Source organism: Ranitomeya variabilis, chromosome 2 (assembly GCF_051348905.1).
Source record: "Ranitomeya variabilis isolate aRanVar5 chromosome 2, aRanVar5.hap1, whole genome shotgun sequence".
Taxonomy (NCBI): domain Eukaryota; kingdom Metazoa; phylum Chordata; class Amphibia; order Anura; family Dendrobatidae; genus Ranitomeya; species Ranitomeya variabilis.
The window spans coordinates 125,635,701-125,656,317 of NC_135233.1; the positions used below are offsets into that span (position 1 = coordinate 125,635,701).

General features: G+C 41.7%; 1 protein-coding gene across 1 annotated transcript in view; it reads left to right on the top strand.

Annotated features, from left to right (window-relative positions):
• The window catches only part of EDARADD (EDAR associated via death domain), a 47,718-nt gene extending 39,345 nt beyond the window's left edge, over positions 1-8,373 (top strand). The window contains exons 3-5 of the mRNA XM_077281456.1: positions 186-301; positions 390-435; positions 4,928-8,373. Of these exons, the coding sequence (XP_077137571.1) occupies positions 186-301; positions 390-435; positions 4,928-5,292 (527 nt within the window). The 3' untranslated portion in view covers positions 5,293-8,373. The remainder of the gene's footprint in view (positions 1-185; positions 302-389; positions 436-4,927) is intronic.
• The last annotated feature ends 12,244 nt before the right edge of the window (positions 8,374-20,617 follow it).

A 20,617-nucleotide genomic window follows, 5' to 3' on the forward strand; every position in this document is an offset into this window, starting at 1 on the left:
ACCCCTACAGAAACACATACAGATAACATGCAATGCAAAATAAATTGCAATCTAAAAAGCAAATAAGTCATCATCTAGTAGTAAAGTATGTTGATGTATTTTACAATACAGAACCATAAATCATGATTATTAAGAAGCTTAAAATAACTGTAAAAATAATTAGTACTTTGGTATCTTTATTATAGTGACCATCACAACCAATTATCCAGTAGAGAACAGTTGTCCTGCAGATTATATCATAGCAGAGAATCCAGCTCATCCCATACCTGCCACCATAGGTGACTCTGATGGAATAAAGCAGGTAAGGAACCTGTCCTACTTTGCAACACGTTTTAGGGTATATATTGCACTCAATTAGAAAAAGTTGAGTTTGTTTTTTTTCTTTCCAGTCAGAAGAAAATGGCTGTCCTGTGACCACCATAAACGCTCTATCCGGTAAGATAAATATGCTCCCATTTTACAAAGTTTTGCAGATATCATTGGATAATCAATTAATAACATCAGCATTGTGTTGTCTCTGAGTGGTTAGACTATGGCCACGTTCACACGTTCAGTATTTGGTCAGTATTTTACATCAGTATTTGTAAGAAAAAAAGAGGAGTGGAACAATCAGAGGAAAAGTATAATAGAAACACGTTACCACTTCTGCATTTCGCACCGACTCCTGGTTTTGGCTTACAAATACTGATGCAAAATACTGACCAAATACTGAACAAGTGATCAGGCACTTACTGGTAAGGGTCTCAGCACTCATATTTTTCTACAGGGCTCCACGCAGACATAAAAGGACTCCTGTGCAAGAACAATATATGGACCCTTTCCAGTCCTATAGCTCATTATAATGCATGATTCCACCTGTTTTGGAGGTAGATGTGGCTTACATCCTGGGCCCTTGTCTGACTGCACAGGTTGCATCAGTGCAGAGACATAGCTAGGAGTTCAGCTCGGGGGGGGGGGAGGTTTGGCGAAATATCTGAGTGAGCCTCTATCTGGCAACCCTGATTACATCTCAGGTGGCGTACTCTAGTTGCGGGTATTGGGGAACCTTAGCAGATGACCCTGGAAAAAAATCTCTATACAAAGGCCAATACTGATATTACTGCCATACGGTGACCTCATAATGGTAGATACTAGTCCTGCAGAATATATACAATGTATTTATATATATATATATATATATATATATATATATATACAGTATATATATAATATACATATATATATATACTGTGTATATATATATACTGTGTTTATACAGAAAAAAAGTATACTATACGGGTACCAAACCTTCTAGCATATATCGATCCCCAATATAGTAGCAAAAAATGAAGGCAGCACACCATTTAGACAAAACGAAAAAATAGCGTTTTGGATCTCCTGGAAAAAGGTTCTCAGTAGAACCGAAATGTCGCTGAGCCCCAATGGGCTATTAAAACGCTATTTTTTCATTTTGTCAATGGTGTGCTGCCTTCATTTTTTTGCTACTATATATTTTTACATTCATATACATACAGTATATAAGTATATGGAGAGGCAAAGAGACAAATTCTAATCTGTGCTGTTCTGCAGCCGGGGTGATGTCTGGCAGTGCAGTGCATGATACTGACTACTTCTGTCAGTCCCTCTATCTGAGACACAATGAGATTTATGGCAGCTGCTTGAAGTCTTTTACAGATCGGGTGATGCTCGGGCGATTTAAATTGACACGGGCACCAATCTGTTTGAAAGTTCAAGCAGCAGCCATAAATCTACTGTGCCTCATATACAAGACATCAAACGCAAGAAAATAAACCATCAGGACTTGTCAGGAGTGGAGCAGCATCCTGTCACCTCCTCACTGCACAGGCACATCCGGGCCCCAGGTGCAGGCAGCAGTCTGAGCTCCTCACAGCCCTATCCAGTGCTCTGTTCGGCTCCTCTCTGGTGGGAAGAAGTTGGTGCCCTGCAAGGTGACGTCTCTCCTGCAGACACAGTCCACACAGCGTGCAATGTGGGAATGTCTGCAGTTTGACAGAAGCAGCTTACAAGTACACTGTCAGCATTCAGTGTCCTGGAGGGCATATGTTCCTATATCCCCCCTTTCCCCGGTCTATAGACACTGGAAGTGCAGGGAGATCATGTTTCCCTGCACTACCATGGAGCTTAGCTACATCGGTGTGCTGTGCTCACCGATAAAGTTAACAGTGGCAGTAGCTCCAGGTGGACCCCTCAGAGCAAGGTGCCCGGGGTGACCGCACCCTCTGCTCCCCTGTTAGCTACGATACTGCATGGGGCTCCATGTTCATATTAAATTGGTTGGCAGTACAGCCAAAGTGTAGTAGACAACCCCTTTTTAAATAATATTTAGTTCAACCTTGTAAAATTAAAATAACATATATTCCCCTCTCATACTGGCACGGTTCCAACGTTGTCAGGGCCAGGTCTTGCGGGACTCGCATGTAGTTGTTATGCCACATGAGCCATGCAACCAGACAGTGACCACTATTGGACTTCTGGGATCTCACTTCCCTTGGATGAACCTTGGACAAGCATAAGAAGTGAGAGCACAGCAGCCCAGTAGTGGCCGCTGATTCCGTACAGGGCATAAATGGCATTAACATACAGTAACTGAAACGACTCCAGTGCAGAAGGTGAGTATCTCTTATTTTTATTTTGCACTTAAAAAGGGATTGGTCCAATTAGTGGGCAACCCTTTTAAATTATTATTCCTTCCAAATATCTATGTGAACATATCTAGTACTATCAATATCTGTGTGATCATATCCCAGATCATTCATTAAATGGAACTTGTCATGTGAAAAAAACAATAGTAACATGGAGATATGGGGCTATTCTGCAGGTTAATAGTGTTCTGAAGCTGCCCAGTGGCTGCACTGAAAGCTCGGCAGCTGGGAGGAAATCAATTGTATTCCTCCCAGCACCCCCAGACTTTTAGACATACAGGTGCTGCCGGCGTGGCTTTAGTCACCCCTCAGTACAAAGTGAACGTTGGCTGAAACCACGCCCCAGTAGTGACTGACAGCCAGCTTAGCAGTGCATCAGTATGGAGCTGGCTGTCAGTCAGTGTGGAAGCGTGGTTTCAGATGACGCTCACTATGCAGTAAGTGGTGACTGAAGCCACGCCAACCCACCCCTATGACTGAAAGCCCGAGGCTGCTATGAGGAATAGAGTTCACTGCTGTATATAAATCACATAGATGACAGCAAGGCTGCTGTACATAAATCACATAGGAGAAACCAACACCTAAGCTGCTATATATACATCACAGCAGACATGGATCTGCGGTATAGACATCACTGGAGACATGTAGCTGCGCTATAGACATCACCAGAGAGAAATGGGACTGTGGTATATACATCACAGAATACATGGGGCTGCAGCATAGACATCACTAGAGGGACATGGAACTGCAGTATATACATGACAGGAGACATGGGGCTGCTCTATAGACATCACCAGAGAGATATGGGACTGTGGTATATACATCGCAGTAGACATGGGCCTGCGGTATAGACATCACATGGGACATGAGGCTGCGGTATAGACATCATATGGGACATGAGGCTGCGGTATAGACATCATATGGGACATGGAACTGCAGTATATACATCACAGGAGACATGGAGCTGCAGCATAGACATCACTAGAGAGATATGGAACTGCAGTATAAAGATCACAGGAGACATGCGGCTGCGGTATAGACATCACATGGGACATGGGGCTGCGGTATATACATCACATGAGACATGAGCTGCTGAGGTATAGACATCACAGGAGACGCTGGAGCTGCCGCATAAACATCACAGTAGACATAGGGCTGTGGCATAGACATCACAGAAGATGCTGTCCTCTGTTGGACGGAAGTGCATTGAGCGCTAACTGCACCCACAAAGTGCATCCTGACACTGGCACTGGCCAACATAAGGAGATAATCTTTCATTGCACGCTCCACAGCATTAAGATTAACAAGAAATTTAAGGGCCCGCAGCTATCAAAATGCAGCTGCCGGCCCTAACATTGCAGTCCCCAAGAATCTGCCCGGAAGCTGGATAAGAGGTCATCACAGGCTGTAAATGGCCCACAGGCCTGAGGGAATAGTACTCCATAAATGACCTGCCCATTAGCTACAAAGGCTTAAAGGAATTTTGCTCCAATTATTGCAGTTGCTCCTAGGGGAAACAGTGGAGTTTTCAGTGTCCATATTTATTAAGACGGCTTCAATGGTAGCTGTACAGTACAAAATGTTATGCAGTAAGTTTGCTCAAAGCTTTAAAACTGTTTTGCTAAAAACTTTAAAACTGTCCTCATGGTGCCCACAAGCAGCCACAATTTTATTATTTCAATTAGTTTTCCAATATCAACATTTATCATCAGGGTATTTAATTAATGTCTGCTCTATTGACCTCCACCAGTTACTAAAACAGGTGTCACAAGTCTTCTGCTACTTTTCACCTTATTAACTTGGTGAAAAGGAGGGTAAATGGAGTGGTGGTCAGGTATGTGTCCCTCCAGTCCATTTAGTGTCTATAAGACTGATGGAAAGAGTAAAATTTGTGTTGAATTGCATTGGACCATGACACCAGTGCTTCTGCTTCAGAGAGAAGGTGGGCTCCAGAACTAGAGGTAGGTGTTCACTTCTCATCAGAATTTGTCTTTGATCAAAATCTTCCTAACTCTATGAGCCTCATTACCTGCAATTGCCATGTTAAACAAATGGACAACCCAACTGGTAGAACTAACAAAGTTTTAAGATTGTGTCAACCACCAGCTTACATCTTGGGTCAAACTCTTTAAAGATTTTTTATATTTTAGAAGATGATGACTATGGTCCCCTGGATCATATGTGGTTTTGGGAATTATTTGCGCCGGGCATATGAATTAATTGCCCCTGGTACATACATTTATTCTTGTTCTTCTTTTTCACAGATTTAACTAATTCTTACAAAGAAAACAGTGAAACAAACTCGCCACCAACAATTAGTGACTTGCTGGATGATGAAGATCTTCTGTATATTCTGAAGATAAAATTGGATCCCTGCCACCCTACAGTGAAAAACTGGAGAAATTTTGCCAGCAAATGGGGAATGAGTTACGATGAATTATGTTTCCTGGAGCAGAGGCAGCCTAGTCCGACCATTGGTTTCTTGCTACGGAATAGTGAGAGGACTGTGGAGCAGCTGATCGATCTGTGTAAACTCTATAAGAGGGTTGACGTTCAGAAAGTCTTGCTAAAATGGGTCAATGTGGATTGGCCTTTGAAAGGCCATAAAACATACAGGAGCAGTGTGTGATGACGAGGAGTCCTATGGACTGGGGATATTATTTAGCATTGCAGAATGTCTAACGTACTCATGACTTGATTGTACTTTGTAGGCTAGGGAAAGCTTTAGAGTAGAAAGAAAATCGGAAAGTAGATGAGATCAGTATAGTTAAGAAATGACCAATTAATCTCCGTCCATATTTGTCTATTGGGCTGAGGTAGGAGTTTTTGTTTTGATTGTTCCAAAATAGGTTTATTGATATGCGTAGTTTTTACACTGAAACGGACATATGTATGTTTGTCATATTTCAACCCTGTAAATTTATGTATCTGAGATTTATTTTCTTTGTTAGTCAAAGAGCATGCTTTCTATTAGCTTCTCCCGAATGGCTACTAAAAAGTTCACAACTTTACAGTGTATCACAAGCCCTCTTGAATAAGTGGAGAAAGGAAGACTAACCTATTTGCTGATTCCCCCAAACCAGAAACCCAAGGGTTGGGAGCTCTGTTTCTACATTCTCATCCACTCTCCCCTCTACGTAGAATCTTATCAGTAGTAATTGCCATCTCCTATCTCAGTAATGTAAAAATTTGTCTTCACTGAATACAGATTTTACTCGGGAGCTGAAAATTTTGAAAATGATCAGTCGTCGTGCAGAACGAAACAGATTTCTCTGATGAGATATATTACAAAGTTTATTATTTTCATGTGTGCTATTGATTTATAAAATAAGAATTAAAATGACGCTTACTCTTTAAGTGGATTTGGCTTCACCAGAAGAGGATGAGGAACTTGATGACTGCGCCAACTCAAAAAGGGCACAACACACAAAGGGGCACTACATCTTTGTGATGTACAAAAGTGAAAAGCTCAAAGATATGGTCCAATACTCTGACAACCCCTTTTATTATTATTATAATCTCCCATGAAAAACTAAAAGACCCTGTGGAATGAAGTGGCCCATTAGTGGCCACTGATTGACTGCAGGGCTCACATGACACAATAATGTCATGTGAGCCCCAGGGGACCTGGCTCCGACATCATTGGAACAGTGTTGGCATCCGAGGTGGGTACGGACTGTTATTATGCTACATGGGGGAATATAGTAATTGAGAAGGGGTTTTCTGTATAGTGGTCAACCCTTTTAATTAAATAAATACAGATCTTTGCAGTTTTATGAGAGCCCACATGTTAAAGTAAAGTGAACTGCATGTGAAAATGCCATCAATCAGTGGGATCCCATCCATATCCTTGAAGCACTGTTGTGCCATATGGTGCTGGAAGATCTTTTATATTGTTAGGAGAGTTACAAACCACTAATTGGCCACAAATATTAGTCCTATTTGAGTGGGATGAGCTTGTTTATATTTCCTATAAAGTTAGGAGGAAAAGCCATAAGGGAATCCTGGTCATTTGGTAAACAATTATCATCTATATTATGGATAGCAAGGTAATTACCCCTTATAACATCAAAGATATATAGATGGGACAAGATCGGTACATTTCAGATGCGTAAGATTTCTTATTTTAGGCAACCTTTAAAGCATGTGTTCTTCTTTGTAAATAATTTTACAGTTACATATAGAATTAATAATTTATCTACAAAAAAAGCTCCAGTATATATTGCATTTGTATTGATGGAGCTCAGTACCTTAAAAAATGTGACTGAACATCTGGTCAAAATAGGAAATGCAATGTATATACACCATTACCCAATTTGGTATCTATATTACATCTATAAAGTAACTGTAAAATGGTGCTTAAATGTAAACCCACAGTTTAAGGGCTCGTGCACGTGACCAATTTTCTCGGACAGGTGCTATCCATAGTTTTTACCATGTTCTTCTATGGGGCTGTGGACATGTCCGATTTTTTTCCTCAGACCCTATGGTGCGTGGAAAAAAATCGGGAGACATGTCCAATTTTGATCCGAGTGTCAGGGCAAGATTGACCATGCAAATCTATGGATCTGTGAAAAACATCGGACCACACTTGGATGACATCCCAGTCCAATTTTCACGGACTGACAGAATGACGACGGTGAGAAAACTTTTTTTTTCTCTCCACGTCTGAGAAAACTTTGATCAGAATAATCAAACCGTTTCTCTCAGATTTGGAGAAAATGGTCGTGTGACCATACCCGAATTTTCAGAAATATAACTCCGGTTTGATATTACTGGATTTGCATGCATTTTGATATTGCGCTCATGTGGTACTATGGTACTTTTTCTATAGACCTTTTGTAAGTATATTTTTGGTTTGAAAAATTAGTTTTTGAAAGGCCCTTCAAAATAATAATAGTTTTAGGAAAACACGTTTTAGTTGGGGTGCATCTGGCATTTACATCTGATCACCATTCACATGAACTGGGCTGAGCTGCAATTGCAGAAGGAGCAAATCAGTTGGCCTCTTTTGACCTAGTGCTATCACTGGAACATGTTTGGTGAGATTAAAGGGCCAAAATTATTGAAATACAGCTGCAAATTTACTAAAAAATAAAAAGCTACTTCTGACTGTTTCTTTCCCCTACAGATCTAGTGTTGATACATCTTAGATTACATGAAGCCGATACTAACATAACTGCTGAGCACTCGGAGTCATGATGCCAGTCGTGCCGCAAGTGGCCACTGTGTCAGTCAAATGTCAGCCATCAAAAGACAGGGAGCACCTCTGAGGGGTCAGTGCCGGATCTTTGGGGGAGAGAAAAGGTGACTACTGGTACTTTTGTTTCTAATTACATTGACAGATGTCTGAAAAAAAAGGGATGCGCTAAATAACCCCTTTAGAGCATGTTTACTCGGAAGTTTTTAGTTGCACAAATTTTAAAGCAGAATATGCTCCAAATCTATATAAAACCCCATTTTATATGCTCTTTAAATACTCTCTGCTGTGGATTTTAAAGCATCTGTGCCTCAAAATGTAATGTAAATAGCTCTGTAAATGTAAAATATCTCTGTGTGATCATATACTTAAAGTAAACATTATGGCTTAAGTGAGTCTTGATCTGCTTTGTGTTGATTTTGGGTACATCTATGTACTGTGTATTCTTTTTTATATAACTGAGTTTTACTGGGTTACATTTTCATTAAATGTTTATTATTGCCTTACTGACTTATGTTCTTTTGTATGAAAAACAACCATGTAAAAATGCATTTGAATTACACAAATTTGGAAAGCAAAATTCACAAATATAATACATTATATATTTGAAATAAAGCAGATAGATCAGGGGGCCAAATTCTTATAATGAACCAATTTGGGGGCCACACAAAATATTAAGGGGGGTATTACCTTCTGTGACACTTATTTCATATCAAAAATATATGCATACAGTGGCGTGTAAAAGTTTGGGCACTCCTGCTCATAATTACTGTTATTGTAAACAGTTAAAGTTATGCAGTAGATGAAATGATCTCTAAAGGACCTAAGGTTAAAGATGACACCAGAGGTGTAGCTCGGGGTTCAGCTCTGGGGGGACGAAACATCTGAGTGGGCTCCTAACTGGTAGTCCTGATTATAACTACGGCTGCACATCCTTATCGTGGGTATATGGGAACCTCAGCTGATGACCGCGCTGTTACTGGAAAAAATCTCTACAAAGACCAAGATCTATAGTATCACTATATAGTGACCATATAGTGGTAGATATCAGCCCTACAGAACATATAAGAGATCACAGCACAGTTACAGATGGTGACTTACAGCTGACGTTATTTCTGATGGAGTCATTCACTTTTCCCATCCCATCCTTTCCCCAGACTGACATGACAACTTCTATAGGCCACAACTCGCCTGCAAACATTACAACAAAGACACATTTGACTTCTCACATTTCCTGCATGGTCGCCATCTATAACCAACCTGCACAAACCCCTCATCCTGCTGATACATCAATGCCCCAATGTGTCCCTATTACTGCACCTGCTGTGTGGTACAATAACATATCCTCTTATTCCCCCTCAAAATAATTCCCACCATAGTAATAATGCCACCTTTGTGCCCTCTAGATGGTAAAATTCCCCCCTAGAAAATATTAAAGTCCTCTGCAAGTGCCTTAGAAAATAGTGTCTATATTTTGTCCCTAGAAAGTAATAATGTCCCCTGTGCACATTTGTTACAATACTCTAAGTGTCCCTATTACAATAATACTTCTTAAGTGCCCACTTAACATCTAATAATGTCCCTGAGTTCCCCAATGTACAGCTCCTCTATATACATTATGATGGACCCACAGCTCCCCCATATACAGTATTGTGCATCCACAGCTCCTATGTGCACAATATGATGTTCCCACAACTGCCCTCTACACAGTATACTTAGCCCACAGCTCCCCTATGCACAGTAGAATGGGCCCACAGCTCCGCTGTACACAGTATGATAGGCCCACAGCTCCCCAACAAATAGTTTGATGGGCCCACTGCACCTCTACACACATTATGGTGGGCCCACAGCTTCACTACACATAGCAATAAGGTTTTCCACACTGCGCCACCAAAACACAGTATAGTGACCCTCACACCGGTATAGTTGAATGCAGCAGCGGCGGCGCTGGGGGGAGAGGGTGAGTCGGCGTGCAGCGGCCCACTACTGGCACCGGCCCTTCTGGCATGTGCCAGAACTGCCCGATGGCCAGTCCGGCCCTGCCCCCCACAGTAGCCCTCAGACAATATAATGGCCCCTGCATTTGCCCAAAAAGTGAATAATGGTCCCCACATTAGCACACAAATTGTATAATGCCCCCACATTAGCTCCAAAACTGTATAATGGCTTCCCCAGATTAGCTCCCAAACTGTATAATGGCCCCCAAGCTGTATAATGTCCCTCACACTAGCTTTCACACTTTCTAATGGCCCCTACATTAGTACATCAGTTCCCTGCATTAGTCCGAAAGCTGTATAATGGCCCCTACATTAGTCCCCAAGCTGCATATTGGCCCCTACATTAGTCCCCAAAGTGTATAATGAACCCCCCATTAGTCCACCAGCTCTATATAGGCCACTGCATTAGTCAACAAGTTGTATATTGGCACCTGCATTAGACCACAAGCTGTATAATGGCTCCTGCCTTAGACCCTAAAATGAATAAGGTCCCTCAACACTTACCGAGTCCCCCACACTATGTATAAGGATCCCCCATTATTTATGCCGCCACCACCTCACACCACAGGTTTTAATTTAAAAATAAAATCATTTACTCACCTAACCTAGGATCCTGATGTGGCCAGCAGCAAGGCAACATGCTGTCATAGTGCCAACTCATGCACAAAACATCAGTCCCGTCACAGTGACATCAATGTGATGTCCTGTATGTGCTTTGGCACCTTGGTCGTTCTGTAGACCGCAGGCTTAAAGTGACCTGCAGTCTATAAAATGAACAGTGGTAGTGCACAGAGACCATATTTCCCTGCTGTACCACAGGGCTTAACTGTATTGGCGTGCTATACACGCTGAGCAGGTAAGGGTAGCATAGCCTTCTGTGGGCACCTCTGAGCCTTGTGCCCAGGATAACTGCTCCCTTTGACCCCCTGGCAGCTATGCTGCTGGATGACACATTTCCTTCGTATTTTAGGCAAAAAAATTGTAATTTTTTACATTTTAAAAATTACTAAAAGGAAAACGAGCCAGTTTAAAAGTTTTTGCACCCTTGGAGATTTGTGTGCTCAGATAACTTTGACTAAGGTTTCAGACCTTAATTAACGTGTTAGTGTTATGGCTTGTTCACTATCATCGTTAGGAAAGGCCAGGTGATGCAGATTTCCCAGCTTTATAAAAACCCAGTCTCCTTTAACCTTGTGCCAAAAAACAAAAGCCATGGGTTCTTCTAAACAGCTGCTTAGCACTCTGAAAATGAAAATGGTGGATGCCCAAAAGCAGGAGAAGTCTATAGGAAGATAGCAAAGTGTTTTTAAGTTACCTTTTCCTCAGTGTGAAATTTAATTAAGAAATTGCAGTTAACAGAAAGAGTGAAGGTCAAGATAACGTCTGGAAGGCCAAGCAAAATTCCAGTGAGAGCTGCTCGTAAGATTGCTAGAGAGGCAAATCAGGACCCCCACTTTACTGCAAAATACCACCAGAAAGATTTATTAGACTCTGGAGTTGTGGTACATTGTTCTACTGTTCAGAGACAACTGCACAAATATGGCCTTCATAGAAGAGTCATCAGAAGAAAACCTGTCCTGCATCCTGAATGTCTAAAAATGAACCATACGGCGCTGCTTGGTTGCTCCAGGTGAATTTATGGCTTCATATAGGTGAACTTAGCGCAAATATCACATATTGTTTTCTCTGTCCTGCATCCTCACTATAAAATTCAGCGTCAGAAGTATGCAAAAGAACATCTAAACAAGCTGATGCATTTTGGAAACAGATACTGTGAACTGATGAGGTTAAAATAGAACTCTTTGGTCACAATGATCATAAAAAGAGCATCTTGCCAACCATTAAGCATGGGGGTGGATCAATCATGCTTTGGGGTTGTGTTGCAGCCAATGGCATGCGGAACATTTTACAGGTAGAGGGAACAATTGATTCAGTGAAGTTTCAACAAATTCTTTATGCAAACATAACACCATCTGTAAAAAGACTGAAGGTGAAAAGAGGATGGCTTCTACAAATGGATATTGATCCTAAATACATGTCAAAATCCACAATAGACTACCTCAAAAGGCACTAGCTGAAGATTTCACAATGGCCCTCACAGTCCCCTGATCTGAACATCATTGAAAATCTGTGGCTAGACCTCAAAATAACAGTGCATGCAAGACAACCCAATAATCTCACAGAACTGGAAGAAGTTTCCAAGGAAGAGTGGATCAAAATCCGTCAAACAAGTATTGAAAGACTTTTGTCTGGCTACAAAAAGCGCTTGCAAGCTTTACTTTAAAAAGGAGGTGCTGCTAGGTACCAATCATGCAGGGTGTCCAAACTTTTGCATCCGCCCATTTTCCATTTTAAAATATAATGGATGAAAATATATATATATTTTTGCCTAAAATACAAAGGAAATGTGTCATCTTTAGCTTTAACCCTTTTAGAGATCATTTCATCTTCAACTTGCTTAACTGTTCACAATAACAGTAATTTTGACCAGGGGTGCCCAAAATGTTACATGCTACTGTATATAAAATGTCTGACAGGTATAATTTATACTTACCAGACTCTTATGTCTGTAAATCAGCACTCTAAGGCTATGTGCCCCATAACATTTTTGGGAGTTTTTGACGCTGCCTAATTATGCTGTTTCAAAAATGCAGCCTTTTTTCAGTTTCTAGCAAAGTGGATGGAATTTATAGAAATCTCATTTCCACTGTACTTTTTACACACTGTAAAACAACCTACAGTATGTGTTTCAAATCTGCAACATGTGAATTTCTCTGTTAAGTAAGCTGAGTTTTTAGGATTGTATTATATGCGGAAAATCTGCAGGTAAAAAAACATACAGTCATGGTTGAAAGTGTGAGCACCCTTGAAATTGTTCCAGAAAATTAAGTATTTCTCCTACAAAATTATTGCAATTACACATGTTTTGTTATACACATGTTTATTTCATTTGTGTGGGCTGGACAAATTTGTTGGCACCCTCAACTTAATATTTGGTTGCACGCTCTTTGGAATAAATAACTACAGTCAATAACTTCCTACAACCATCAGCAAATTTTTTACAATTCTCAACTGAAATTTTGGACCACTCTTCTTTTGCAAATTGCTTCAGGTGTTATATATCGAAAGGGTGCTTTCTCCCAACAGCAATATTAACCCCTTCACCTCCGGAGCTTTTTCCGTTTTTTCATTTTTCGCTCCCCTCCTTCCCAGAGCCATAACTTTTTTATTTTTCCATCAATATGGCCATGTGAGGGCTTATTTTTTGCGGGACGAGATGTACTTTTGAACGACATCATTGGTTTAACCATGCCATGTAACAGAAAACAGGAAAAAAATTCCAAGTGTGATGAAATTGCAAAAAAAATGCAATATCACACTTGTTTTTTGTTTGGCTTAAGATCTCTACACAGGTGTTCAATGGGATTTTGATCCTGACTCATTTTTGTCCAATCTAAAACTCTTCAGCGCTTTGTTTCCATCCATTTCTGGTAGGTTCTTGAAGTATGTTTGGGATAATTGTCCTGCTGGAGGACCCATGACCTACTGAAGGATGCAAACCCAGCTTTCTGACACGGGGTACTGCATTGGGACCCAAAATTTTTTGGTAATCTTCAGATTTCATGATGCATTGCACACAGTCAAGGCACCCAGTGCCACAGGCAGCAAAACAGCCCTAAAACATATTTGAGCCTCCACCATAGTAGACTTTAGGTACTGTGTCCTTTTCTATATAGGCCTTCTTCCATTTTTTGTAAACAGTAGAATGATGTGCTTAGCCGAAAAGCTCAATCTTGATCTTCTCTGACAACAAGACACTTTTCCAGAAGGATTTAGGTGTACTCACATGTTTTGGAAAATTGCAGTCTAGATGTCTCTGTGTCCGCAATGAACAATAAACAAAGGGTACATTAACTGTTCAGAAGCATTAGAGAAGATCTGACAAATAGTTTTTCAGTACTTTGAACATTAAACAGTGCATTATAACTATAAATAACTGTAACCAACTTCCCCCCCTTCCCCGGGCACACATCCACAACTTCATAGCACAATATCAGTCAAGACCAACTGAAATTCTGCCATCAATTTGCTATCTCATGTACCAGTTTGTAAATTGAATGCAACGATGAATCGCCTGGCATATAGATAATGTCTGGGTATTCATAAAAGAAGACCATGTAAGGAAAAACCATTTAGTGTATTTTTCTTTATTCAATATGAACTCTATCCAGTCCATCTTGAAGAGATAGGCTACCTTCGCAGTAATTAATCTCAAAGAGGGAGTATTATCCTGCGCCCATAGATGAAGAATACTTTTGCGGGTGGCTGCCGCTCAGATGAATAAAATGTGGCACTGATCTTGTGGGAGAATGTTGAATATGGCCCACTCCGGAGAAAGAAATAGATAAACCAAAGGTATTAGTGAGATGTTACAGAAGAAGAAGTAAGCAGGCTCCTTGCATCTTCTCGCCCGACCACTTGCACCAGTGACCCCATTCCGTCGCATCTCCTCCAGTCCCTTTCCCCGGCTGTCACCTCTCACCTAACAAAAATATTCAACCTTTCCCTCACTTCCGGTATTTTTCCCTCCTCATTTAAGCATGCCATCATACATCCACTACTTAAAAAGCCCTCCCTCGATCAAAATTGTGCCGCTAATTATAGACCTGTCTCTAATCTTCCCTTCATCTCTAAACTCCTGGAACGCCTGGTCCACTCCCGTCTTACCCGCTATCTCTCAGATAATTCTCTTCTCGATCCTCTTCAATCTGGTTTCCGCTCTTTACACTCTACTGAAACTGCCCTCACTAAAGTCTCTAATGACCTACTAACAGCTAAATCTAATGGTCACTATTCCATGCTAATTCTCTTGGATCTCTCCGCAGCATTCGACACTGTGGATCATCAGCTCCTCCTCACTATGCTCCGCTCCATCGGCCTCAAGGACACCGTTCTCTCTTGGTTCTCCTCCTATCTCTCTGGCCGATCCTTCACTGTTTGTTTTGCTGGTTCCTCCTCCTCTCACCTTCCCCTTACTGTTGGGGTTCCTCAAGGATCAGTCCTAGGCCCCCTCCTCTTCTCTTTGTATACTGCCCCTATTGGACAAACAATCAGTAGATTTGGTTTCCAGTACCATCTCTATGCTGACGACACCCAATTATATACCTCTTCTCCTATTATCACGCCGACCTTTTTAGAAAACACCAGTGATTGTCTTACCGCTGTCTCTAACATCATGTCCTCCCTCTATCTGAAACTGAACCTGTCAAAAACTGAACTCCTCGTGTTCTCTCCCTCTACAAACCTACCTTTGCCCGACATTGCCATCTCTGTGTGCGGTTCCACCATTACTCCAAAGCAACATGCCCGCTGCCTTGGAGTCATCCTTGATTCCGAGCTTTCATTCACCCCCCACATCCGATCACTGGCTCGCTCTTCTTATCTGCATCTCAAAAACATTTCCAGAATTCGCCCTTTTCTTACTTTCGACTCTGCAAAAACTCTTACTGTCTCACTTATTCATTCTCGTCTGGACTATTGTAACTCTCTACTAATTGGCCTACCTTTTACCAGACTCTCCCCGCTCCAATCTGTCCTGAATGCTGTTGCCAGGATCATATTCCTCGCCAACCGTTACACCGATGCCTCTACCTTGTGCCAGTCATTACACTGGCTACCCATCCAATCCAGAATCCAGTACAAAACTACTACCCTCATCCACAAAGCACTCCATGGCTCAGCACCACCCTACATCTCCTCTCTGGTCTCAGTCTACCAACCTACCCGTGCCCTCCGCTCTGCTAATGACCTCAGGTTAGCATCCTCAATAATCAGAACCTCCCACTCCCGTCTCCAAGACTTTACACGTGCGGCGCCGATTCTTTGGAATGCACTACCTAGGTTAATACAATTAATCCCCAATCCCCACAGTTTTAAGCGTGCCCTAAAAACTCATTTGTTCAGATTGGCCTACCGCCTCAACGCATTAACCTAATTATCCCTGTGTGGCCTATTAATAAAAATACAACAACATAATCACGTTCCTCCATCATGTTCTCATACACTTTATGCAGTTAATAGCCTCTGTGTCTGTACTGTTACATACTTAGGCAGTTAACTGGTTCATGCAGCTTTACATGAACACCCGAGCCTTACACTATGGCTGGTCCAAATAACTAAAGCAATTGTTACCATCCACCTCTCGTGTCTCCCCTTTTCCTCATAGATTGTAAGCTTGCGAGCAGGGCCCTCATTCCTACTGGTATCTGTTTTGAACTGTGATTTCTGTTATGCTGTAATGTCTATTGTCTGTATAAGTCCCCTCTATAAGTTGTAAAGCGCTGCGGAATATGTTGGCGCTATATAAATAAAATTATTATTATTATTATTATTAGATGTTGCAAAAGTGTATCCCAAACCTCCCGTATTTCTGGACAGTCCCAGAGACAATGAAAAATATCAGCTGGAGCATGTAAGCATTTAGGGCAGGGAAAAATCACCTGAGGGGGACATTTTACATTTAACCTCTGGGAAGATATATGCTCTATGGAATATCATGAGAGTCATGGTTATGTAACATTTCATACGGTAATATAGAGTTAATTGGTAATGTGGCTTTCAAGAGGTCTTTTACCTGACAGTCAGTTAGTTGAGATACCCATCTCCCTGGGCGAAGAGTGTGACCACTGTATGGAAGGTTTCAGTGACTTGTATATAAAACTCAAAGAATAATTCCCTGTGTGAGCTTTAACCCCTTCATGACCCAGCCTATTTTGACCTTAATGACCTGGCCGTTTTTTGCAATTCTGAACAGTATCCCTTTATGAGGTAATAACTCAGGAACGCTTCAACGGATCCTAGCGGTTCTGAGACTGTTTTTTCGTGACATATTGGGCTTCACGTTATGGGGTAAATTTAGGTCGATAATTTTTGCGTTTATTTGTGAAAAAAATGGAAATTTGGCTAAAATTTTGAAAATTTCACAATTTTCAAATTGTGAATTTTTATTCTGTTAAACGAGAGAGTTATGTGACACAAAATAGTTAATAAATAACATTACCCACATGTCTACTTTACATCAGCACAATTTTGGAAACAACATTTTTTTTTGCTAGGAAGTTATAAGGGTTAAAATTTGACCAGCGATTTCTCATTTTTACAACGAAATTTACAAAACCATTTTTTTTAGGGACCACCTCACATTTGAAGTCAGTTTGAGGGGTCTATATGGCTGAAAATACCTAAAAGTGACTCCATTCTAAAAACTGCACCCCTCAAGATGCTCAAAACCACATTCAAGAAGTTTATTAACCCTTCAGGTGCTTCACAGCAGCAGAAGCAGCATGGAAGGAAAAAATGAACATTTAACTTTTAGTAACAAAAATGATCTTTTAGCAACAATTTTTTTATTTTCCCAAGGGTAAAAAGAGAAACTGGTCCCCAAAAGTTATTGTACAATTTGTCCTGAGTATGCCGATACCCCATATGTGGGGGGAACCACTGTTTGTGCGCACGACAGGACTCGGAAGGGAAGGAGCACCATTTGACTTTTTCAATGAAAAATTGGCTCTAATCTTTAGCGGACACCATGTCGCATTTGGAGAGCCCCTGTGTGCCTAAACAATGGAGCTCCCCCACAAGTGACCCCATTTTGGAAACTATACCCCCCAAGGAACTTATCTAGATGCATAGTGAGCACTTTGAACGCCCAGGTGCTTCACAAATTGATCCATAAAAATGAAAAAGAGTTTTTTTTCACAAAAAAATTCTTTTAGCCTCAATTTATTCATTTCCACATGGGCAACAGGATAACATGGATCCTAAAATGTGTTGGGCAATTTCTCCTGAGTACACTGATACCTCACATGTGGGGGTAAACCACTGTTTGGGCACATGGCAGGGCTCGGAAGGGAAGGAGCGCCATTTGACTTTTTGAATGAAAAATTAGCTCCAATCGTTAGCGGACACCATGTCGCGTTTGGAGAGCCCCTGGGTGCCTAAACATTAGAGCTCCCTCACATGTGACCCCATTTTTGAAACTAGATCTCCCAAGGAACTAATCCAGATGTGCGGTGACCTCTTTAAACCCCCAAGTGCTTCACAGAAGTTTATAACACAGAGCCGTGCAAATAAAAAATCATTTTTCTTTACTCAAAAATTTTTTAGCACGCAATTTTTTTTCCCACAAGAATAACAGGAGAAATTGGACCCCAAAAGTTGTTGCCCAGTTTGTCCTGAGTACGCTGATACTCCATATATGGGGGGGAACCACTGTTTGGGCACACGTCGGGGCTCGGAAGGGAAGTAGTGACATTTTGGAATGCAGACTTTGATGGAATGGTCTGCAGGCATAATGTTATGTTTGCAGAGCCCATGATGTGCCTAAACAGTAGAAACCCCAAACAAGTGACCCCATTTTGGAAACTAGACCCCCCAAGGAACTTATCTAGATATGTGGTGAGCACTTTGAACCCCCAAATGCTTCACAGAAGTTTACAACGCAGAGCCGTGAAAATAAAAAAATCATTTTTCATTCCTCAAAAATGATGTTTTAGCAAGCAATTTTTTATTTTCACAAGGGTAACAGGAGAAATTTGACCCCAATAGTTGTTGCCCAGTTTGTTCTGAGTATGCTGGTACCCCATATGTGGGGGTAAACCACTGTTTGGGCACACGTCGGGGCTCGGAAGGGAAGTACTGAAGTTTTGAAATGCAGACTTTGATGGAATGGTCTGCGGGCGTCATGTTGCTTTTGCAGAGCCCCTGATGTGCCTAAACAGTAGAAACCCCCCACAAGTGACCCCATTTTGGAAACTAGACCCCCCAAGGAACTTATCTAGATATGTGGTGAGCACTTTGAACCCCCAAATGCTTCACAGAAGTTTACAACGCAGAGCCGTGAAAATAAAAAAATCATTTTTCATTCCTCAAAAATGATGTTTTAGCAAGCAATTTTTTATTTTCACAAGGGTAACAGGAGAAATTGGACCCCAATAGTTATTGCCCAGTTTGTTCTGAGTATGCTGGTACCCCATATGTGGGGGTAAACCACTGTTTGGGCACACGTCGGGGCTCGGAAGGGAAGTACTGAAGTTTTGAAATGCAGACTTTGATGGAATGGTCTGCGGGCGTCATGTTGCTTTTGCAGAGCCCCTGATGTGCCTAAACAGTAGAAACCCCCCACAAGTGACCCCATTTTGGAAACTAGACCCCCCAAGGAACTTATCTAGATATGTGGTGAGCACTTTGAACCCCCAAGTGCTTCACAGAAGTTTACAACGCAGAGCCTTGAAAAAAAAAAATCATTTTTCTTTCCTCAAAAATGATGTTTTAGCAAGCAATTTTTTATTTTCACAAGGGTAACAGGAGAAATTGGACCACAATAGTTGTTGCCCAGTTTGTTTTGAGTATGCTGGTACCCCATATGTGGGGGTAAACCACTGTTTGGGCGCACATCGGGGCTCGGAAGGGAGGGAGCACCATTTGAGTTTTTGAACGCAAAATTGGCTGGAATCAATGGTGGCGCCATGTTGCGTTTGGAGACCCCTGATGTGCCTAAACAGGGGTAACCCCTCATTTCTAACTCCATCACTAACCCCAACACACCCCTAACCCTAATCCCAACTCTAGCCATAACCCTAATCACAACCCTAACCCCAACACACCCCTAACCACAACCCTAACCCAAACACACCCCTAACCCTAATCCCAACCCTAACCCAACCTTAACCACAACCCTAACCCCAACACACCCCTAACCCTAACCACAAGCCTAATATTAGCCCTATTTCCAACCCTAGCCCTAATTCCAACCCTAACTCTAATTCCAACCCTAACCGTAAGGCTATGTGCCCACGTTGCAGATTCGTGTGAGATTTTTCCGCACCATTTTTAAAAAAATCCGCAGGGCAATTGCACTGCATTTTACCTGCGGATTTACCGCGGATTTCCAGTGTTTTTTGTGCGGATTTCACCTGCGGACTCCTATTGAGGAACAGGTGTAAAACGCTGCGGAATCCGCACAGAGAATTGACATGCTGCGGAAAATACAACTCAGCGTTTCCGCGCGGTATTTTCCGCACCATGGGCACAGCGGATTTGGTTTTCCATAGGTTTACATGGTACTGTAAACCTAATGAAAAACTGCTACGAATCCGCAGCGGCCAATCCGCTGCGGATACGCAACCAAATCCGCACCGTATGCACATAGCCTAATTCTAAGTGTATGTGCACACGCTACGGAAACCTATGGGAAATGTAAACTTATGGGAAACAACGCTGTGCACATGCTGCGGAAAAAACTGTGCGGAAACGCAGCGGTTTACATTCCGCAGCATGTCACTTCTTTCTGCGGATTCCGCAGCTGTTTTACAGCTGCTCCTATAGAAAACCGCAGTTGTAAAACCTGTTATGATCCTAGAGGCAAGGATCACAAGTTTGACTAGCTAAGTAACTAAACCGACGACCAGCTCTAGGAAAGTGGTATCTGGATTGACCGCAACCTGATCCTATCTGCAAACAACTATAGGCAGCCGTGGAACGTTACCTGGAAATCCTAGACGTCTCTTCACGGCCTGAGAAACGACCTATTCCTAGAGGGAAAGTAAAGTCCTTACTTGCCTCAGAGAAATGACCCCAAAGATATAGAAAAGCCCCCCACAAATATTAACGGTGAGTTAAGGGGAAAGCACAAACGCAGAGATGAAATAGATTTAGCAAATGAGGCCCGCTAACACTAGATAGCAGAAAATAGGAAG